Here is a 24920-nt window from a genome sequence, read left to right as displayed (position 1 = left end):
CATTTACAGAATCTGTATCTGAGTCAGCAGCACACACACAACACACATTTCTTTTGAAAACCTGCCCTGAAAATTCATACATCACAGCTGGCTTCAAAGAACTGGCCCTTTAAGTGTCAGGAAATGCAGTAATTACATTTATGACATTGAGTTAGCAAAGTTTTTAACATGAAAGAAAATGTACATCAGGATACCTGTTTTATATTGCATGTTAGACCGAGTTTCACGGTTACACAGAGCCTTTCCAAGCATATATATCATCACTGAATAGAAACTGGAATGGATGGGGATTAAAAAATGTGGCTGAAAAACAGAGAGATGAGTCAAACCCTTATACATAAACCACCTCAAGCTGTGACTCAATTGGGAATAAGATGTAAGCACGAATATAGCTGCTCTTCACTCATGTATGGGACTGACGGAGGAAGAAAGACATGAAGTATACGGGGACAGCAGAAAATAGCAAACACAACCACAAAACGTGTACTAACTTTACCTTGATCAAAAGGCTTGTTTGGATTCCAGTTTCTGAAATAATCATCCTAAATGGGGAGAAAAAAAAGGAAACTCAGAAAAAAATATAATCAGTCTTTTCAGTATGATTTTATAGAACTACAAATAAATCAACTCATCTTTTGATCCTAACATATTTAGCCCAAATGAGATAAGATTATCAACAGGTTGTGCCCCAAAGAGTAGTAAATGAAGGTTAGAAAATAAAGAATAAAAAATTCCTTGGATTCAGCACCTTGTATTTTTCTTCCAAATTTTTTTTCAAAGTATGCCCATTAGTAAATAATTTCTAATAACTGTATTATTTCAGTCTACAATTTTTGATAACAAAAAAAAGAGAATATTGTTCCAATAATGATCCACACCATCCTGGTGTGGTGAAAGGTCAGCAAAGTAAATTGCAAAATACTTACATTCATTTGGATACATGTAAATCACACCATTGTGAATATACAGAAATACAGCAATAATACTGTAAACATTATAGTTAAAGTACAAAACCATCCAGGAGCACTTGCAGAGAGTACTTTTGTCAATGTTAACACTATTAAATTTTAAAACTCTTCTTAAATCTGATGTAAAGCTATTATTCTGCTGTGAATCTTGTGGTTCTCTCACGTAATTCTGACTGGACTCTAAACCGGAGAAGGTGGGAGCTGTCAGGGTGCCGGACCAAATATCGCACTGTTGCAATCGAGTCTGCAGAAAGAACGGAAAACTCTTCTGTGTGTAGGACCAATTTGTATTCCATGTGCTCTGCAAATATTTACCTGAAGGCCAAGTTGCCCCCACCTCAGAGTGCCACCAACCCTAAGCCTGAGGAACTGGGATTCAAGCCCAACTGTCGCATTTGGTTCCAGCATATTCTGTATATCTCACTTGTGGCCTCTTTGAGGGGAAGCGATAACAACAGGATAATGTATTTGAAGAGAGGAAGCACAGAAGATTTCTATAACACGGTGATATTTTTCTGCATAGCAATCGTTATTTCTTTTTAATATATCTGGTATCCTACGTTCATTTCTTGAGGGCTGCCACTGAAGAGATGTCTTTATCAAGCTGTCCAGAATGACACCAGGATTTCTTTTTCCTGCCAGGAGGGTAACTGAGAACCCATCAGTGTGATTAAGACACCTAAATTGTTTCTTCCATAAGGCTTTGCTTACCCGTACACTGAATTTCACATGCTCTCATGCTATCCAATCGCCCTAACTTGGAACATTTTGGAGACTTGAAAGCCAGCATGTCTTGCTTTGTGGGCCCAGAACAGCCCATGGGGCCGTTCCAGGAGGAGGGGGACTCCCCATGCCCTCACTGAACACCAGGAGATGCACCTTATGGTAGCACAATCCTTCCAGAACGCTATGGCCAGCACGAGAAGCAGAAAATACTAATAGCTTACAGCGTGGACAACTGTGGACTGCTACCCTGCCCTTCCCTGCCCGCTCTGGGGGCAGGCAAGGACCGGCAAATGCTCTCCGTAATGAGGGGGCTGGATGTAATTCTGCGTGACTACCAGGAGGAAATGTAGTTTCTTTCTCCAAGTACCTTCATGCTCTATGTCTGTACTGACTTCGTGGACACTGACAATGTTCCACAATAACAACAAAGATTATTATTGATAATTTATTTCGGATACATCAAAAGTCTCTACACTTTTTCTTCAGAAGTACTGGGTTTGGCACCAGAAATAGAATCACAGACTTGCCTTTGAATTCCACAGCTTTGTTAATACAAAACCCCCTCATTGTTATACAACGCTTTGTAATTGATGATGATGTACTGCTAAATCAGTACCAAGCATTAATCACTTTTCAGAATGTGTTGGGTTTTAAGCTTTTCGAGCAGAATAATTTTCTTCCAGCAATAAAATATTCTTTTTTTGCCTGCTTACATTTTTTTCCTAGGTGTTGCTTTGCTGCTGGGTTTTCAGCATCAGAAACTGTTGAATAATTCAAATCCCAAGAAAGAATTCTTATGCTCTTGGCATATGGAACCAGTTTTGAAATAAGGATTGGAACGGGAGTTTATCTCAATTTCAGTGTCAAAGGAATATTTTACAGAAAAATGCACCTTCCTCACAAAAAAACCCTACAAAACACCCATCTCTTCTGTAAACCTATTCCTTCTCTTCTCCTTTATACAGAGCTGTTTAGTATTCCTTTTTGAAAATTGAAACTATATTTATTTTAGAATATGCCTGAAACAACAACATGATAACAGGAAAATACACAAGAAAAAATATGGAAAAAAAACCCTAAAAAGTAGAACGGAGAAAACCTTTGAGATGTTCCATATATAAAACTCATTATTATTTATAGGAGTAAATAATGACTATCAGACATTAGAGCAATACGGTCAATAGCAGTTCAAAATAACTTATGCCAGTCAGACAACAGAAAATACAGCTCTGGAGTTTCACTCCAGCATTGATACCAGCACGAGCTGTAACTGAATGGTTATGGCACTGTGAAGGTGAAATTCACCCTGTAGGTATGGCTGAGCAGAAAATCTATGTCTCATTTAAATACCACCCAAAGCTCTGACTTGAAAATCGGACAGGGCTTTGTGCTAGTACTCTGCAAGGTGCTGAAAGTTATACATTAACCTGAAATGACGTCTGTTAGGAGGAGCAGCTCTTAACGTCTCCCAATGGGCACCATCTTATCACTGAAACTTCCTCCAGCAGAAAAGCAGCATGATGATACAGCAATATACAGGGCCTAAACATGACACTGATTTCCAGGTGTATGTCATTCGAAAGAAATATATATAATGTCTGATCAGCTTGATTAGAGAGATTTAACATTCCCATTCAATAAAACACCTTCCTGACAAAAATGAGCGCACAGAAATCTGTGCGTTTCTGAGCTTTCTACTAGGACAGATACGAATGTGCTCAAGATACCTTATGCCTGCTGTAACATATGAAACTATTAGGTCATTTTAATATTAACGTGTTAATAAATCAATGTTAACACATTAATAATTAACATGTATCAATACATTCCGTTCATAACAATATTAACAGTTGATGAAAGAGTTGATGAAAGAGTTTACAGTTGATGAAAGAGTTTAAAGTATAATATGAATTAGGCTATGTTGTAAATACTTTTATTCACTCTATGGATATTTACAAGTTAAAAGTGAAAAACCTACCTCAACTTCCTGAATACGTAAGCATTACAAATAAGAAAAGAAAAAAGAATGAAATAAAACAATATAAAAATATGTTAACATTCATCAATATTATCCTCGGCGGCCTTTCAAATGTGAAATCACTTATCTCAGATGACCTTCACCTCCAAATGAAATAATTTTCTCTCTCCCTTTTCTGACCTTTCCAACTTTGCTGTCATGGCCCAGTTTTCACCCGCTGCGCTTTAGCCAAGTGCCATTCTCTTAGCACGTTTCTCTCTTGTAGAGCACCAAAAAAAGGCACTTTCATTTCCTTTTGGCTGACAAAAACACCAGAAAGTGTTCTTCCACATACTCATCTGTTACATACCTGATATATGAGAGAATTAGGTTTTTTCCTCCCTTACTGACTTTAAAGACTATTTATTTGATGGACTTTGAAGGGAAGGCAAAACCAAGCATGGATCCACTTCAGTACAACAGGTGACAGCAACTGAGAAGTATTTTTGATGAACAAATATTCAAAAATATCTTTCTCCTTGCATAAAGTTCACACTTAGAAGTGTTTGCCTATGGTTCAGTGGCTGCATATGACTAAGTCAATCTTTTAATTTACTGAAGGGACTCTGCACACCAAAAATCATGCATGAAAAGAGGAGAACTGATACCGCAAACCAAGACTGGATCTGACTCCCTTAGCTCAACCCAGCGTTGTATAAATGTGATGTATTGGCTTGGCCTCTGCACACAGCCAGGAACAAACGTGAGCCCCAAACTCCAGAAGTTGCCTGTCCCTCTGACAGAGCTCAAACACACTGAAGGGAATGGTACGGAGCTTTACTGCAAGTCCCGTGACTCCAGGTCCCTGATGGACTCAGAGTCTCACAACACAAGTAAATACTCAGCTGCCACTTCCAGGGAAAGAAATCTGACTCGTGCAAAACTGACCCCAACCCAATTCTTGAGAAAATCTTGAGCTCTGTCCTGACTGGGTACAGGATGAGGCCTTTGGCAAGACTCCTTTCCTTGTAAAGTCTACTGCCCGCCTAGGATAGCCATCCCCCTGGGACAGCAAGGCAGGCAACGCGAGACGGTCCCTCACGCAGGGAGCGGCTCACTTCTGACATCCCCTGACCCAACTCAATTGCAAGACTCAGGACAGGAGCTGTCTTCTAAGTTCTGTATCTGTTTGTCAGTTCGCATCATTGAACCCTACTTCCAGATTCTAGCCTCAGGAAATTTAACTGAGAAATAAGTTATGATCATAACAAATGAAAAAAATTTTAGAAAAGCAAATATAAATTGCTAGACTTGGGTCTCAGTTCTTTATCGCATTCTTATTATTTTGATTTGAGCAATCAAAAGATGAGATTAAACACGGTTTGAAGTGATTTAAATCCATTTTGCCATATCATGCATAATAAATTATTGTTTCCTAACAGCAGCAAAATATTCTTTTATCATTCAATACATAGGTGTCAAATCCAGCCAACTTAGATTGATATGCCATCAACAAAATCAATCAAGAGAATAATCATATGTTAAAATAAGTATGCAAAGGGCATATTAAAAAGCCCTAGTTTAGAAGCTCACAGAAGCTTTCCTACTTTCGTACAGGCAGAACTATCAAAAATCTCATTCATCAGAACCCAAAGACTCATCAGAATTCATAGACTGGATTCTGATGACTGCAAAAATCAAACCCTGATTTGAACTAGACCTGGGTCTGACAATTTTCTGTCCATCACATCAGAGAAGTCAGAAATTGACTCTAAGACCAGCACATAAATATGGGACTGCTCTTCTGCCCTGTTACCCTCCATATCACTATAATAACAATAGACTTAAAAACTTAAATTAATGGTAAAACCAAACAGGTTTATTCTCTTTCCCTCACCAACTAAGAAAGTAAACAACAGCTTCTTCTTCTCCTAAAGTTTAAGTACTTCAGTTCTTCCCACCAAACCCACTATTCCCAGTATTGTCACTTTTTGGTTTAGTTTTACCTAAGACGTGATATTTCAGAAGAGTTATTGAAGCATGGTTAATTTAACACACAGGCACTATCTATACTTTATTTACTTGTCAAAAAGGAGCTCTTGCAAGATGCTCTTGTTTATAAATAGAACCAAACATTAGCTAAATGGGTGCATAAATATTTATATTTAGTTGCATTAATCAAGCTTATAAGTTATTTGTATGAATCAAGAGAAATGAGATACTGACTGAAAAAACTCCACAGAAACACCCCCTTATTTTGCCCCTTTGAGAAGGAGCTCCAGCTCCGTTCAGTTTCCTCGGCCAAGGCCTGGGAAGATCACACTGACCTGGACAAGCCCGCACATTACGCAGCCATCACGAAACCCTCATCACACATCCTTCCTGAGGAAACTCATATACAAAGGGCATAACCCTAAGGGCTGCCAGATAACCTTTTGGAAGTAATCTTCATTCCCAGCTCCTCCCAGCCAACAAGAGCTTAAATTTCTAAATATCTCCAGGAGGGACGTTTATTAACACTGCTTTGCAGCCTGCTTAGTATTTTCCCCTTCCATCCTCAATCTATGATTAAACCTTTTACCCTCATAAAGACCAGCTGGGAAAAGTGGTAATTACCAGCTCATTGCTTTTTTAAAATTAGCTCCAGAAAGATGCAGCTGCATTTTCTGCCTCTCTACCTTGCAGTGCAGAAGATCATTCCAACACCGAGCAGTGTGAAAGCACCAGCTGCTGCTTGCTAAAGTCAATCTAGCCTGTATCATAAATATCTCCCCAAGGCCTATTGCCTGTTTTAAGCAAATAGTTTGTGTCAGCAAATTACATGTTATTTATTTATTTTTCTAAAAGGAAGAGAAAATACTTTGCCCACTAATACTTCAGTGAGTAAAAGTTTCCCAATAGTAGCTAGTGCCCAGAGTCTGCATTAGTGTCAAGAGCCGACTCCAAATTCCTAAGCACATCAGGACACCTCTAACCACCTCTGAGCTCTCTCTCCCCTAGGTATCAGAGAATATGCATCCAAACGTGATGCTTTTGCTTAGTGAATTAGCGGTGCTTGTGCTGTGGCTATTCCGTTTTAAATTTGGTAGGGGAAGCCTTTGAGAAGTTTAGTGATTCATTTCCCAGAACGGCCAGGAGTGTAGGGGTTTACTTAAAGAGCTAGCAACATTAAGTGCTGGAACAGAACGAAACCCCTCCAGACTGAAGCAGTACCACATGTAATGAAAGGTCTGATGATGTCGGGACCTGCCTAGGATACTGTAGCTAAGTCATTAATAAAAACATAATGAAATGTGTTAGTGGAATGAAAGCAAGGCTGGTACAAAGGGTTCACAATGGACTCATATATAAAGCTAAATACATTAATCCCTGTTTATTAATAACAGTATAAAATACATAAATACATACCCAAATAAGTCCCCCGATACACATGGCACAGGAAAGATCCTTGACCATGTATTACAATCCCCATCTCCCATAAGACTCAAATTGCCAGTATGGGTACTTTTCCTTTAGCTACCACTACCACGCAAAAGAATTTCTTCTCCTTAATGTGGCCCATTCTCTTCTTATTTTCATAAACTGAAAGTTTTTTTGGTTAGTTGTTGGGGCTTTTTGTGGTGTATTAGGGAGTAAGATTTGCCACTCCTGTTTTACTGGGGTTTCCATAGGCAATACTAAGAAAGTGGTAGGCAAAGCTTTCAGCATAAGCTTTCTTTGACCACTCTCACAACAATTCACTGGGGTGGCAAAAATTTCAGAAATTAAATAAGAAAAAGTTGAAAAATAATTGAAAAATAACTTGCCACTGAGTCCATGTCAGCCAGAATAAGAATTCTCATTCTTTAGAACTCAATCATAGGCCTTTAAAACAGAAATCTTCCAGCTGCTCTATCAAGTTTTTTGTATTTTGGTTTTTGTTGTTGGTTTTTTTTTAAAGACAAATATAGTAAGAATTAAAAATATTTCTTAAAAAAACCCAAACCACTCTCTGTTTCTGTGTAAGAATGAAGCCAGAGGCTATGTCTACAATGACGAGGGCAAACAGATGCTCATTTACTCTGCTTGTGCTTCAAGCAGGATGAACGAGGGCCAGCTGTGAGCCAGAAGCAATATAGCTGCTTTAGCACAGCACTGTGCCAGCATCCACAGCTGATATATTTGGGTGGCTGGAACAATCACACAACTGTCTACGCCAGCTTGTGCTGAAGTACTGAAAACTGGGAAAAAAAAAAGCCTTGGTTTGATTATTCTTTCCTGGCCCTTTTAGTAGACTAACGTTAGAAATACATTATCACTTCTGCCTGAACTCTTCCTCTCATTAGCGTGTGCTAAAAAGCCTCTTATCCCTGCCTAGAGTTAAATAATTCTTGCTAACTTTACTCTCCTCAAGTTTTCCACGCTTTAGTATGCCCCTCCAGCCACAGCAGGTTATGCTGCGAGCTGTAAAGCTCTCATGAGCCCCAAAAGGTAACACTCAGGAGTCTCCCAAGGTACGGGCTCACCGACCCTTGCGGCGGTGGATGTGCTGTGCCGTCACAGATGCTGCAACTCCAAGACCAGATTGAAAACCAGAACATTCCTTGGTTGCTTCTGTTGTAAATTAACAACACACCCACTAGCTCCAGTGCCTCAGCCACACACAACTGTCCTAGGGGCACTGCAGAATCACGTTCAATGCATTTGTACCTCCAGTCACGAGTTCCCCTTCCATGACCTCTGCCATGTGCCTCCACTGTGGCTATCAGAGAGGCGGCAAGGGGAGGGAGAAATTAGGGGGAAGACAGGCAGTGGAATACTTCCAGCAAGGCCTGAGGATGAGAAGTGCTGTAGTGATGATTTACCACCTCAGCTGGAACAACTTCCTCAGGCAATCAGGTCCTGGGGCAATCTGCAAGGAAACTCAATAGTCACTGACCACTAAATAAATGTGTACGGTCCCACTCTCTCCAGCATTTGGCCCCAGACACTTGAGAGTTTCCAATTTCTCCGGTTATTCTCCGATCACACTCCAATGCCTGCAGCATGTTTTTGCAAACCTGTACTTAACCAGGACTCCCCATCCATCTCCCACAACAAACATGGTTGATGCAGCTTCTGAACTTCAGTCAGGGTTCCCGGTACTAGCCAGTAAATTTAATTCAAAATCACTTACTCAGAAACAGCCCTGTGCGGGAGGGAAGGTGTGGGTGGCTCACAGGAGGCGAGTAAAAGAGGGTGGCAGCAGAATTCTGGAACAAGGAGGACAGAAGCTCCACAGGGTGCAAATGACGGCAGCAGCTGTTTGGGGGCTCATTACCAGGGAGCCAAGCCCAAGCAGGGTGCTACAGGGTAGCAAAGCCGAGTGCCCTCATGGGAGGCCAGGAACAAACACATTTCAGTAAAATAAGCTTGAGAGGTCCCTCTGATAAAGCGGTACTTGGCACTTGTACTATCTGCGGTGGAATTTATATAACCCAGTCAGAAAACAAGCCTGCCACGGAAAATTGAGTGACGCTGTTTTCGGAGGACTGGGAAAATACAGACCAACGGGGTTTTTACTTCTTAGCTAGAAAATACACACACCCTCTTCCCTATGATCTTTGCGCTGGTCCTCAGTTTGACCGTGACGAGCTCCCTCAGCTGCGCAGCAGCTTCGGCACAGAGCACACGCAGAGGCAGCCCTGGCGTCGTTGACTGCCACTTCACAAACCGAGCAGCACCTCGTCGGACAGGAAGCAAGAAGCAGAACCAGAGATTACAGAGATCTGTCCCCCCTCCTTCCAGGTGGAATTCCTCAAGGCAGCATTATTTCTGGTCTCTGAACTAACACGACGCATGAATTAGCAACCGGGTAGACGGGCTAACTCACCGCCTCTAGTGATCCTTACAAGGTTCCAGCTAATGCACAAAAATAACATGAGCACCCGCTGTGTGAGCTGGAGATCCACAAGTTGTGAACCTGGCCTAGTGTTGTTTTCTCACATGATCATTTGCTTGTTTTCCACTTATCAAAACCATGGTGCCTCTATCTAGGATTATTACTGTGAGCATTGGTGAAGAATGGCCACCTGCAGGTTCTCCCTATACAGAGGACAGAATTTTTAAGAAATCATATTCTCAAGAGGTGTAATATTTAAAACATACCTTGAAAGGAGAGCTACTAAACTCCTTCCACACCTTAATTTTCATTCAAAGACTCAAATTACATGCTTAGAAAGCAATTGTTTTCAGGGAGCCTGAAAGCCAAACACATTAGGCTTGAAGGCTGTAAAGCCATTGGCAACATTACTTCACTCTCAGTATCCTTGTTGCTCTGAGAGTACGTTTACAGTAGTTGTTTGTGACAGATTCACTGGCCCTGTTTAGCTGAACGTTGTATCTGGAGAAAAACATCCACATAAAAGAATCCTAATGCTACCAATGCTTTCACATATGAGAAGTGCTTTACAGTGAATAACAATCAGCGTAATGTTAAATACATAGAGTTATTTCTTGTATTTTTTTTTTACAAGAAGTCTTCAGAAATCTGTTTTGAGTCATGATTTTTTTTTAAAAATTTACCATTCTGGGAATAATCTCATTACGAGACAAAGAGACAATTCTCCTAATATCAAAGTTATAAAATAAAAGTTATGAACAAAATAATACTGATATTCCACTTAGATATACAAATCCCTGTTAAAACGTACAAGGGAACAAACAGCAGTTGAATAAAAGCAACTTATCTAACTTTGATATTTAGTGACACAATTTTCTGAGATCTATAGAGACAGTTAAACTAGTTCCTAAGTCCTAAGTCTTTAAAATTACTTCTTTAAATGCATAACTAATGACTGGAAAGAGACTGTAAAAATTATATTGAATTATGAGCAATGAACTGGGAGCACACATGCAGTTGTCTGTATTTCATTTGTAGCTTCAAGGAAAATCTACATCCAAGTATTACTAGAGAAAAACCTGTGCAAAAGATGAAATCAAACTAGCCATGCTGCTGTTGAAAAGGACAACTTTGCAGCCCTTTAGCCAGTTTTAGCCAGTATTTGGTATTTCTTAGAACAGCATCAGGAAAAAGCAGTCATGGTCAGCTGGTCTATGCAATAGCCAGTTGCTGGCCGTGGGAGACAGTTGTACGCATCCTCAGATCAGAAACCCTGTGAGCTATTACAGATGTGTGGTTTCCATTCCAGTTTATAATATCATTTTGTTAATGGTCTCTGGCATTTTATTCATTCTAAAAGAAAGAACTCAACATAAAAAATCATTACGCAAAACTGACAGCAAGCTTAATGGAAACCAGAGAGCTAAATACCTGCAGGGGTTGCTGTGAACAGCAGTTCCGTCCTCCCTCAAGAAAGTGCTCCTCACCTTGTTTATCACCAATGACTTGAACATAGAGTAGGTTATTTTAAATACTTTGATCAGCTTATAAAAGTTATCATGTGATGAGGTTTTCCGTAATAGTTGGGCTGGTTCATTCAAGTAAAGTCCCTCATGACTCTGTTTTGTGACAGGCTTGTGTTCTCTCTACTCATTTCCTGGAAAATCACAGGAGGTGCATGAACGTAACACTTTACTGATGGTACCTTATTAACCTATTCAACTGATGAAATTAGACAGATTACTTTGAATATTAAGAAACTAATTTCTTGTGTCAGCTATAAAGTAACAATAACAAAAAGCTACCTTTCGTAAATAATTGCTCCTTGCCATCAGGCTGAAGCAACAGTATTTTGGAGAGAAACAGTTTTTGTTGGCCTGGTATTTCAAGAGATTTAGCTCAAATAATCAATAAAAAAAAAAAAAGAAAACCCAGTAAGATAAAAAGACCAAAGAAACAAAACAGTCTGGTTCAGGCAAAGGATAGCTAAACGCCAGTAATGGCTCCAGCGGGATTTAAATGCCAAGGCTGTACGCGTCCACAGTACAAAGATTTCCATACGCATTGTTCCAATTTTATTTTAGCGGAAGCACCTGGGTGCCCAATTTGTGCATAATTTTTCCTTAAAAAGTTCACGGACCACTGTCCAAAGGCAGCTTCAGATCCATGCTGAACATTTTAAGCCACAAAAGTCAAACTAGAGTTCCCTTTGCATTAGCAATGAAAAAAATGATCTAACAGCTGAATTTGCACGCCTGTATTTGCTAGCAAGAATCCAAACCAAAGGCAACGTCATTATTATTGGATAAGGATTTTACGCCATTTGACCACTGCAACCATCTTAGTATCTTCCCCTCAAGGAGGGAGATGGTGACCCCTCATCCCCTATACACCAGGGCCAGAACTACTCACCCCAAAACTTCCGTCGCAGATACTACATCATTAAATGGGTTACGAGTCACTAGGCTAACAAACACCCTTATGCCAGCTACGCTCAGACCATTTTCCATTCTGCTTCAGATTCATGGCAAATGAGTGAGCAGAAAGATTCAAACGTAGATACACTGGTGTTACGTGCCTTCAGAAACTTTGAACATTTTATTTGTGCTTTCATTGGCTCTTGATTCATCATTTAAAATTCTTAATTGTCTACACAGGGAACTGCACACAACAGACGCTTCAGAAACAATATTCGGGGTGGACATATTTAATTACTGACGCATGTTCAGAGCTGCTCAGAAAAGGCTAAATTAAAAAATATGAAATCAATAGTATTAAGCTTCCATAGCTTTGATTATGATGATAAAGCAACATTCAAGCCAAGTTCTTCTGACCAAATTGAGAAAACTAAGTGACCTTTCATGTTTTACAGTAGCATGCTTCGTGGATCACGGGGAGACATCTGAAAGAGTCTCCTGTAGGGAGATATAATGCACTCTTGAACTTGCCAGAAGACGCGCCTCTGTGCGTCAGTGATAAAAGGTCAGTATGTAGCGTGGCACGGCACGGAACGAACAATGGCATGAGAAAGTAAGATGTAGCAAAACTTTATTTTACAATCGCAGGAACCTTCTAACCAAGTGGCCATGGCTCAAGAGAATATATAGCTTCCAGAGCTCAAAAAGGCATTTTTGAACTGTTCTGCTGTAAACAGAAGTATGTTCCTGATCTCTAGATGTTACAGTTGCTCAATGTTAAAGGTATTAAATCATGAAACAGGTCAGAAGCAAACTAAAATGACATTTTAATAAAGAACAGAACCTGAAAAAAAAGCATTTAGAGACATCTGAAGGTCATAAAGACTTTTTAAGGCACAAGAGAACATTTGAATTTTGATCAGCTGTAATTTTACACCTGAGGTATAGTACAACTAGTTATTTAATTCCAACAACTGAGAAAATAGTTCAAACACGCAGTGTGACCAATCTCCAAACCTTAGAGATGTAAAATCAGAATATACGTCTTGGAGAGCAGCTGCATCTGCAGAATATAAAACTAAGTAAATGTGCTGAGGATCTCCAGAAACACGCTCTAACTGAACCCTCCCGCCAACACTGACACACATACAACACTTTTGTTATGAATTGCACACATCTGTTAAGACTACAGTGAGTAAACCTCAACATTAATCTCTTATTCTTAAACCATTCTTCTGTTTTCTGTTCAACACCAAACACATTTTAAATTAATCCTTTTCCTGGTTCCACGGACTGTACTAGGAAAAGGTTTGAGGCAGATGCTTTACAACTAATCTACCCAGCTGCAGAAAACTAAAATAAAAATCTTCTTTTCTTTCTGTCTTTAGTGACCTAATTAATGAACATATGCCTTAAGTGTTCTTCATAGGAAATTTTTCATGCTTCTAAGACAAAGCCTCGACCTTATTCATGAGCATCACAAGCAGTGGCAAACTCTGAGAATCTCCACCAAAATAATCTGGGTTATTTACAAAATATTAATGCCAATTCTTTAGTAAATATCAGTATTTTCGCCCAAGCCAAGAGATGAGATTTAGAGTCACGCTTCTATTTCTTTCAATATATCCAAGACTGGGCTTAGAGAGGAGTCCATCCTAACAGATTTTAGCAAAAGGAATGAGACAGAAACCTACCCTCTATGAAAAGTGTCCTGAAATGGTTCAATCTCATCTTTATTAAATAATTGTTGTTGGGGTCAGACAGAGATTTAGCATTTTCTTCACATCGCCCAAGCATCATCATTTTTAGCTCCCTTCTGCTTCCACTGAGTGCAAAATTCCCTCCCATTGTGTCCTAAGAGGGTGGTTTCTTCAACTTCAGAAGTTGTTAGGAAAGCCAGTGGTGGCTTTTTCTCTTGATTGTATAAACCAGAATGACAGCAGGGTTTGGATGGTGTTGAGGAACTTACAGAAAACATTCTGAAACATCTCCCAAAGCAAGCACATCCTAAAAACATATCCACAAAAATACCCACAAGATTTAACATCCTAATATAGTGTCGCTACAATACTGCATGGAATTAAGTCACAGGTTTTAGTACGGCAGACAAAATAGTTTTCACATTAAAACTAAAATGTCTGTTTGCAGGCCCTCTAAACCAGCTTTCATACATAAACATTACAAAATCCACAAGACAAACTTCATCTCACAAACACTATGAGATTGGTAATTTGTGTATGTCTGAGATTTTGGAGCAGCCCTTACTTATTTTTTAGAAGATCCAAGGGAGTTTGAACAGCTAATTAAAACACAGGGTTTCCTGCACTGAAACTACTCCTTAGTAGTTGTACATTAAGGTCACTCCCATGGTTCACCCTGTTATCTAAGGAACAATTTGAAGAAGTGTTAAATTTGTTATAAGACGACCTTGAGATGTGAATTGTAATTATGTATTAACAGGGAAACACAAACCAGCAACTTTTACTGTTACTAAGAAACAAACAACTGGGGACTCGCCTGGTTCTAATTGAATTAAAGAAAGTCAGGAACGTGAGTGCTGCACTGCAGTAACGTGCGTTTAGATTATTACCTCGCTTGGCATTATCGTTTCTGAAACTGTATTTTGGCAGATTCCAGGAATGCTGTCAAGCCATTTGTCAGCTCAGTCAAACACAATATGAGCTGGTAGAATATTTCAACAGAGGTGAACTCATTTTCACAGGAGCATTTCGAGAAGTGTTTACGAGGGAAACTGCAACCTGAAATCAAGAGACAAGAATCCAGCCGAATGAAAAATACCCCAGAGAATTTTAATATTAGCTTGAGGACTGGAAAAATCTGCCCTATATGAGACTATCCTAAATCTCCCGGTTTGTCTAGTCCTCAGAAAATTATGGTTAACCACACTGAGACACTAAGGCTGCCACAGCTTTACAGTGGATGCTTAAAAGGCAACCGAGTCCTTAGTACCAGTGTGGAGGCTGCTTGTGCTTCCTTTCCTGTTAGAACCCTGCAGTCGGCTAGTAAAACAAAAATGATGGTTTAACGTGCTGCTTCTTACCAGTGGGCTGAGAACATCTGATGGCTGAAAAGCACTGTGTTACGCGACAGGGGAAGCACCGGACCCTTCATCAGCTGCAATTCGCACAAGCAGGTTTGCAGATGTATGTTACAGAAGGAAAGAACATATACAGCAAGCCTCCCACAGCACACAGTCTGACACCTCCATCAACAAGCACCACGGGCCGGAGGAGTGGATTTGCAGAATGGAGTCATTCATGCTTTGCACCTGAAGGCCACACTTTGCTTCAGACCAGCTCCAGCCTGATCCCCTGAACTGATCTCTTGGTTATTAAGTACGGATATCTCAAAGCACATCTGTTTTCTCCTTTCATCAATAAGGAATCCATTTCACACGCTCTGCAAAGCGAACAGCAGCACAGTAACTGGAGACGACTGGGAGACTTGCTTCCAAGGCATAATTTGATGTGAACTAAAATGCTAATGAAGAAATGCCCTGTGCTCACTGTACACTACTTTTAAGACCTTCGAGGACCAAAATAGATCCTGATTAAATACTGGATGATTAAGAGATCTCGATCATGTGAGCTGGACTGCTGTGGGCTGAGCAATATTACTAACTGAAGAGAAGGTGGTGGGAAAGTCTGACACAGTGTGAGACGAATCCAGAAATTGAAGTATAACGCAAGAGGGCAAGCAGGGACCTCAGGAATCAGCTGCCAAGAGACCACATTCTGGATTTTATAGTCATTCTTTTCCTTATAGCAGACCCTCCTCTGAGATTACATCTATAGTTCACCTCTGAGAATAATGGTAGATCCTGAAATCTGCTGCAAGGCATCATTATACATCTGTAACTACCCTTTCAAAAATCAAGTGTCATTAATCATGACAAGAGCCGGGAAGAGCTTGAAGAGAAGAGCTACAATGAGTCTCACATCTGCTCAGAAGGATGAATAAACATACACCCCTCAACAATCCCTGCATGATCCGGTACTGCTTTATTTGGCTGTGTTACACTCCGTATAATCCCCCTTCTCTAGATCTACAAACAGGCTACAAATATGGAGCCTTTCGTTTCTGAAAACCCCACACTAAGTCAACATACTTAGACATCTCAAATAACCATATTCAATATTCTGTGTGATTCTTTGCCTCTATAAGGTGCAACCAGGTGCTTTCCTGGTTACTATATCTGTGCAATTATGTTTTCAACTGCAAACTATGTTTTTGCCTTCATTCAAAACTGCCTCCACTTACTGGTTTACAGCTTATTGTAATGTAGTCCTGCACAGCTAATATAAAATTCCTGCATCAAAAAAATAATCAAAATCTCAAAATAAGGTGTAGAGGCAGAAAGTTATTAATCAGATTTTCATAATTCTGGATTTTAAGACCTTTAGCATCTTCTGAGTGCCTCTACAATTTTACATCTTTTCTCCTGAAGGTTTGTATTAACATTAAAGAGAACTGCACAATTACCTGTATATCTTTGATTTCTTTCTGCAAGGTTCAGTGGTTCGACATTTCACAAACACTGTAAGGATTTCTCTGCGATTGCTGACAACTCCAGCAGCAGAATGAGTGTTTACTGAAGACTGTTAGCAGTTGGTTTTGTTCTGTGCTTATTGCTTCAACTTTAGTATGCAGCTCCCTAAAGATTTCTCATTACCTATGTTTCCTCACCTTGGCTCGGATTTTCTTGGTTTCGCATTCAGTCAGGTTAAAAGAACCTTTGGTGTCTGTGATCTGTTAAATTTCTCTCAACTTCATACTGGCTTTCAGCCACCCACATTAAATTTTTTAATAAAAGACAGTTTACAGTTACTTTCTTCTCTCTCTTTCCTTTTTTCATCTAAATATCTATAAATTGATCTTCAGGATGTGCAGCCAATTCTTTTATTTCCTCTTATTATGACCTTAGCCTGGCCTTGTGGCTTTCTGCAATTGGCATCTCCAATGCATTCTCAATTAGCATCTTTTGCAACATTTCTTCAACATGTTTTAGAAAAAGAACTCCTCTTCTCCTTCTATTTCACTTCTGGCTGTCATCTAGATACCATGATTTTTCACTGTCTGTCCTGACGCATTTGATGGATTCTCACTAGAGTTTCAGTCTCCTATATGTCCTTGATATCTTTAATTACCTATTTCTCTTTGTTTACTTTGCACTCACTAGGACAGATTATATTCTCAGCTGTATGAGTATAAACCAGTAGTACCTGAACTGAAATTAGCAGATTTGTGCAGATGTAGATGTGACAGAAATGAGAGTCCAGAATATGGACTAAAGAATTAATGCCTAATTTATTTCTATACAAATAACACAAAAATCATGGCTGTGAATTTACAATGATTCCTCCTAAGCTTAATCATGACAGATTGCTTTCTGAATATATCTGTTATCTGCAGCTACAGCACTGGCAAAAACACTGGTTCATGATTTGCTGATGGTCTAGAGAAAAAACAAAGAACGTTACATATCTATTGTGTATCTGTCAATAAAAGAAAAGTTTGAAGGGATTTCCTGAAAATTTAATTTATTATTTAGGTGGTACTCACAGAATCTTGCCTTTCTTCACCATCCTGCCACTTCCAAATTCTTCACATATTTGTTGACATTCTGATGAGCACCGATTATTTATACCTACAGTACTCATCAGCTAGACGATGGATTGCCCTCTACTTTATATTTCAAAACCAGAAAACGTTAGCTTTTAGAGAAATCCAAACCAGAATGTCGTTTATGTGTTTGAGGATTCAATCGTCCAGTAGTTCTGTGCAAACAGAGCTGAAGAATTTATCTTCAGAAACTTGGACAGTTGCTACAATGCGAACCTATGGACATACCTCAGCAACTTACTGCCAGTAAGCTCAGAACACAACTCCTCTCTCAGCTGACGGCAATTCCAGTGTTCCCACACTGGATATATCAGAATCTAGTTTCAGTTCATTCTAGCCAGGCAAAAACATTATATTTTTTTCATTCAATGGATTAAAATTTCCAGTTCACTAGGAAGAAATCCTCAGAGTGCTTCTAATCCATGATGACTTCCCATGTGTTATTTAAATTGTCATGTCTCTTCTTTTATGCTGAAGATTGCAAAACACCTTCGCTCCATTGCTACTTTTTTGGATTTACTTTACCATTAGCTTGTTCATGACGACATACAGCAGTGGTGGTCAACTGCGATTTACCTGCATGAGGCAGCAGCCCCTGAATGCAGACACACTTCTCTTTGCAAACAGACGGACCGCACAAGGAGAGAGGCGTGACAGAGCACGGCCTCTGCAGCTGCGCCAATGCCCTAAGACACCTTAGGGTGTTTGCAGTGGGTGGCAAAGCAGTTGTGACAGGAGGCTGAGAATCAATTCCTCAGTGAACTGCATGAGGCTGGGAATAGGGTGTGGGGCAGGAGCAGATGAGTAGAGGTTTGAGTGTAAAATGCTACAGATAAAACCTGTGTGGGAGGGCAAAAGTTATTGGGGGTTAAAGGGCTGCTGAGGTGTGAAATGCATCGGGGTATGCCTTAAGGCTGCAGGCAAAGAGCAGCAAGGATGTGGAGATACACGCACGCCTGCTCCCAGGTCAGGTCTCCTGGACAGGTTGGGCTGGACTCTGCTGGCCCTAGGGGCAAGTGAAGTGGCAGCACTGGTAAAGCAATGAAGGAGAAAGGTCTCTGCTGATCTCTTAACCAAAATTTTTGGCCACATAGTTTTATGGACTGATCACACAGCTGCGATCTTGGAACTTATTTTTCTATATATGGCATGGTAAACTTTGAAGGTAACTCTGAGACCGAGCTGCTACAGGTATTTCTCCAGCTCAGAAGATTGATAGCTAAAATATCGTTTTTATTAACACCATATATATTCACCTGGCTGTCACAGAGTATGCTTAGCTTTTCTGGAATGCATAGCAAAAAAGCCTGAGATGGAAGAGGGAGAGAACAGGGCTGGACGTACATGCAACACAAATATGCTTCCAAAGCAGGAATCACTCCATACTGGCTGCCCTATGTATCAACATTATTTATTTCAGCTCATCAGTCAATGTAAGGTAATTCCAGAAAGAATCTGAGGGGTGGTCTGGGGACCTCTCATCTCCTGGGGCAAATTCATATAAATCCATGAAACACCAAATTCGACTTAAAACAAATTTGCTCGTTTTTTAAGTGTGACCGCCCCCTTTTTGTATGCTAAGCAAGCTCTTACCATTGTTTATTTACTACAATATTCTCTTTAGCAACTGGAGTGAAGTACCCACAGCAGCAGAGTGGCATAATGATTGATTCTACACTTGAAAGTGGTCTGGAAATGAAAAACCATAGGGCACTGTTATAGATTCAGTTGCTGTGATGTAAGGGGAGGCTGATTACATTAGGCACAGTCTGCAAATTTTTTAATTTTTGCCATAAGCAATTTTTGCCCCTAAACCACACAAGAACAACCAAAAAGTAGGAAAGTACATCTAGTTTCATTATTAAACCTCCAAGGGTTTTAATATGCATGTTTGCTGGGGGCAGTTACTCATATAATATGCCTCTGACTGCTTGATTCCCAAACAGCCTTCTGTTCCAGCGCATTTCCAAGCCTACACAAACACAGTCCAGCCCTCTCCGTCCCATCGCAGCGCTCCACCGGGATGGGCCTGATCAGCTGTTCCCCTGCTGCTGCAGTAAAATGCTGCAGAGCAGCTGATGGATATATACAGGGTGTGAATGAAGACAGTTTCTGCAGCCATCCATAAACTCAACTCATTTAAATTGCTAGCTGTCTGCTACCTGAGAGGAGCACTGGAAAAAGGGAAAGAAAAAGGCTCTTTCTTTTCATTTTTTTAAAGATATTTGTTCAGCTTTATCATCTGGTATGGCAAAGTGAAGGAGTGGATCCTAACACAACCCTGAGTACCGAATCTGATAACAACAAAGGCATATATTTCCCAACAAACAAAAAAAATGTGACAGCACTGGGTTCCCTTTCCTCTGGAGCATACCCTCTTGATCAACAAACATCAGAGATCATTTTCTGATGTTGACTAACCTATCATAAGCATGAAAAGAGAATTTGTTTAAAATAAATAAACCAGGCAGAACACTGAATATATTGCGCTGCAGTATTCAAAAAGAAGCTAAATGTTCCTGTGGAATGGATTTGCTGAAGTTCTGACAGCAAGATGAGGAGAGTAGAGCAAACTTTGAAAGCATGTGAGTTAGGGGTCCTTCTACGAACTGGAAGTCTGACTGTGATGTGTGCACCATGAAGTGATGCAAAAACATTTCTCAGGCAGACATCTTTTCCTTTAGTATAAAGGGAAATAAAAAACCACCAAAACTCCCCAAAAAAACAACACCAAGAAAAAGGAATAAAATCCACACCCAAACCCTCCTCTCCCAAATGATACACCCAGCTTTTAATTTCTTCTTCTTTTTTTTAATTTAATTACGTATCAAATACAGAGCCGTTCTCTCAATAACTTTAGTATTTTCTCACAGAAAGATACACGTGCTGTAACAAAAGAGGGCTTCATTGGAGTCTGGTGCTACCTTCTTTTACTACATGTGCTGGTTTTGGCTGGGATAGAGTTAATTTTCTCCACAGTGTTTTGGATTTGTGCTGGAAACAGTGCTGATAATGCAGGGATGTTTTCGTTCCTGCTGAGCTGGGCTTGCACAGAGCCAAGGCCTTTTCTGCCCCTCACCCCACCCCACCAGCGAGGGGCTGGGGGGGCACAAGGGAGGGGACGTGGCTGGGACACCTCACCCCAGCTGACCCCCAGGACGTCCCACACCACATGGCATCATGCTCAGCACATAGAGCTGGGGGGAGAAGGAGGGGAATGTTTGGAGAGACAGCGTTTGCCTTCCCCAGTCACCATTAGGCGTGATGGAGCTCTGCTGTCCCAGGGATGGCTGAGCACCCGCCTGCCCACGGGAAGGAGAGAAGGAATTCCTTGGTTTGCTTTGCTTGCGTGTGCGGCTTTTGCTTTACCTGTTAAACTGTCTTTATCTCAACCCACTAATTTTATAACTTTTACCCTCCTGATTCTCTCCTGCATCCCACCGGAGGGGAGCGAGCGAGCGGCTGCGTGGGGCTGAGTCGCTGGCTGGGGGTAAACCACAACACTTTGACTGTAAGAAATGCCAGGGAACAGACTGGAGCATTGATTCCCCCTCTTACACATACACACAGACAAGATAGACATCGAGATAGAAATGAGGTATTCTCATACACAGGTTAGTCACAGACTAAGGCAGCTCTAATTAAAAAACTGGAAGCAGAAATGTGAAATATGCTGCAATATGCCATAAATCTAGAAAGAGTGAAACGGGATGGAACGTTGTGGGGAAATACAGACACGTGTAGCTTTGTGCACTTCTGTGAAAGACACTGAAGACAGTTGCACTTGATCGCCTTGTTTTATTATTAAGAGTAGGCAGAAAAATCATTAATCTTTTAGGTTACAGAAGATTGAGAAATTTCTGCAATGTCAAAAGCAATGAATGAAGTAAAGAAATAACTTTTATTCTGAAGGAAAAGAAAAAGAGGGAGTAGCAATATCTTTCCTAAAGCACAGGAAACAAAAGCAAGTCAGGCAGTCATAATCTCTTTCCAAATAAAGTCAGAGGTGGACTTCAGCCGCTGTGACAACTGGAAGTAACATTCAAGATTCAAATGACAAGCAATGGAAAATTAGGGTAATTTCAATCAGATTTGGGAGCAATTTGATATAAGACAACTCAAACTCAAAAGCAGACACACCTTGAACCATATAGAAATGTCTTGAAAACCAGGGTATGATCTTGGGAAACAAAAAAGGTACAGCAGCTCTTTGAGCCACAATGCAAAGCCATAGGGTTGAAGCCAAAACACTGACTGCTCATTCAATGGAAGAAGGTAATTATCTTAATAGAAATAGACTCATAAATCGTGGGCATTCTGGCTTGTCTTTTCTCTATTTTTTTTTTTTTTTGGTCCTGCATGAAGAAACTCCACTTCTGACCTGAGATCTCCAATCGAATTGCAATATAAACAAACAAACAAATACACAATGATACCAGAAAAGATGTAGAGTTCAGCTCCTCCTGTCAAAGGGTAACGCAGGAAATCAGCCTAAAGTATTATAACAGACTGCTGTGACTGTGAAGTCTATGAACGTATGAGTACTGAAAAAGCTGGCACATTTCCAATGCATAAAAAGGGAAAATTTGACCTTTTAAAGTTATTTTCAGAATTACTGTCTGCCTCATGCAGGAACACAACAGTCTGTGACTTTAAAATACAGTTTTCCTTATTGTTTTAAGGCCCCGTTACGACACTAATGTCTTGCATATTTTAAAAAAAGCAAGTAAAAGCAGTTGCCCTGCTAGTAAAAACTTGACTAAAAGATGATCACCTGTAATGTTAGATTTCAGTATTTTCAGTGTTAAACTGAGAATCTGTGTACCCTCTGTAGCCTGAACTTTTATAAAGAGATCCAGTTCCAGTTTAAGCATTTCACATGCCCAAGAAGCGACTGGATATCTACTAGTTAATTCCCACCATTTAAGAACATAATTGCTAGTCTGACTATGTTTAGTTTTGATTTCTAAGCATGAACAGTGACATTTTGGTGTCTTTTCACTAGCAAAAGGAATTAATTACGTTCCCTACAAATTTGAAAAAGCTGGCAAAATCGTCATCTGTCAGGATCTCACAGAACCCGAGGGACCCGCAGGCTAAAAATGCAGACTCAATCTTTTCCACATGTAAACTTGGCTGCTTGGTATAATCATACATACATACCGAATGTGATAGGAATATTAACCAAAACAAATCCTCAGATCTCATCCATTATGAGGAAATAGCTACACTTTGATGATATACTGTATATTATTGACGTTTATTTATAGTGTAGGTGCAGATCTTCAGCTACGTACAATAAAACAAGAATATACTAGCAGATTACATCTCCCAAAGATCTACCTTTGATATATTTTGCATTTGTCTTAACTTTGTTATTTAAAACATTATGTTTAATTGTTTGAATAAAACTAGGCATGTAAAATAGAGCATGTAAAAAAAAAATTCTATGTTTGAGGGTGGGATTTTTTTGGAAAAATTCCATGGATTTTCATCTCAAATCTTAACAATCCCTGAAAATCCAAGTCCTTCCCATCACCCCCTAACATGTATTGGTCAAGGAAAATGTCTTTCTTTTGTAAGAAATATCTGATAGAAACTAACAATCCTCCCTCACAATCTCACCACTGAGCTCGGGCACTTGCCCCGTGTTCAGTATTAGCTGATTCGACTGGCACAAAACTGTGACATATAGAGTGTATTTCGGAATGGACGGCACAATCAATACCGACATTGGCAGCCTCTCTTGAGCACAGACGTGAATACCCAGCACAGAAGCTCTGCAGATTTACTGCTTTGCTGTAGCCCGGCTGCTGACTGGGCTTGAACGTGAGAGAACGTGAGCTTTTCCAAATGGGTTCTCCAATCCCTTTGCAAGGGTTTTCAAGCTGAGTCTACTTCAGTCTTCCTTGTACTTGAGTTCTGTTATGCTTCACACACAGCTTTACTTTACTTCCAGACTTTTTCATCCCTGGTTCATTTGGGTGTGCGGAGCGGGATCTTTATGAAGAGAGAGGAAATCATGCACAAGAGGCAGTGACTGACATATACTTTAAACCACTCCAGCAAGCCTGTGCAACTAATGACCGCCTAGATAGCCTAACGGATCTTGGCTTGAGAAACAAGATATGGGTATTTTGTGAAAAGATCAGTCATTGTTTCTTCCAATATTTCCAAAAGCGCATTTCAGTTGTGGGTATCTATCAAACTAATTAAAGCCCTGACTGCATACAACACCACTAATTCCTCAGGAAAACCCATCCAGCTGTTCTTATCAGAGTAACATACCTTACAGGTTTTGTGAGGACGAAGAGCACATCCTCACAATAAGCTGTTGTTCATTCCCACATGACCTCATAGTACATTAACGTCCCCTATAGACAACCACTCTGTAGATTAAAATGAAAAAAAGAAAAAAAGAAAGAAAAAAAAAAAAAACACAACAACCCGCAACAGAAACTGAAGTCTCCGTTTGATGTTGGACTGGCCCACAAGCGCAAGAACCCTTCCAATTCTCCCAGCACAGGATATATCCCAGGTAACTTCACTTCCCTGAAGGTAAGCACGTTTATTTAGAAGGGATAAACTAGTTCTGCTTCAAAATCCAGGCTATCTAAGCAACTTCTTATAGAAAATGTGCCCAGGCATCAGAAGTGAGAGATCATGAATTGAAGTGTGGAGAAAACAGAAAATAGTCTCTTTGTCCCAATCACCACCCATTTAATTCTCGTAATTTTGTCTTAATCAATAACATTGTGTTCTATACACCCAATGTAACGGATACCCGCAAAGGCCCTTCAGCTGCACTCCTGCTGCCTAGTTAACAATACAGGATAGTGACAACATCACCAGAAGTAGAAGTTGATCCATTTTGCTTAGATAATAGTTGGGTTTAGATCAAATACAAATTGCAGAGGTTTAGCCTTTCCATTATGTAATTTAATTGTCATCCTCTCCCTCCTTTACACAGAATAAAGATAAATGCCTTTTTGGTTTCTTGTTTTGTATCCTTCAGACAGACAAAGCATGGATGAACATATTAAACACTAGAGCTGTTGTGTCCTGGTGAGAGCGAGTGGATCATTTTCTTTGCTTCTTCTGACCTGCTATAGAAATCTATAGCACATTCATCATTTCTGAGCTCAATCCCAGTGTGAGGTGGGAGCAGAGTAATTTACTGTGTCTGCATTAGATTTTTCTTTCATCAGACTTTTATACAGCTCAGTGGAAGAAACTAATACCTATAAACTTAACAGGAATGTATTTCTGCTGAGGCTATGTTACTCTTACCCAAATGTAGAAATGAATAATTAAGTCTCTCTTAAATAAGCATCCATCGTATAATAAAT

The 24920-nt window shown here is 40.0% G+C and overlaps 1 protein-coding gene across 1 annotated transcript in view; it reads right to left on the bottom strand.

The window, feature by feature from the left end:
• SPOCK1 (SPARC (osteonectin), cwcv and kazal like domains proteoglycan 1) overlaps positions 1–24920 on the bottom strand; it is a 333797-nt gene that overhangs the window by 219476 nt on the left and 89401 nt on the right. The window contains exon 3 of the mRNA XM_064458363.1: positions 497–542. Coding sequence (XP_064314433.1) covers positions 497–542 — 46 coding nt within the window. The remainder of the gene's footprint in view (positions 1–496; positions 543–24920) is intronic.

Source organism: Phalacrocorax carbo, chromosome 8 (genome assembly GCF_963921805.1).
Source record: "Phalacrocorax carbo chromosome 8, bPhaCar2.1, whole genome shotgun sequence".
NCBI classification, from domain to species: Eukaryota; Metazoa; Chordata; class Aves; order Suliformes; family Phalacrocoracidae; genus Phalacrocorax; species Phalacrocorax carbo.
Note: the sequence above shows the minus strand (reverse complement) of the source record. Positions and strands in the feature narration are given on the sequence as shown.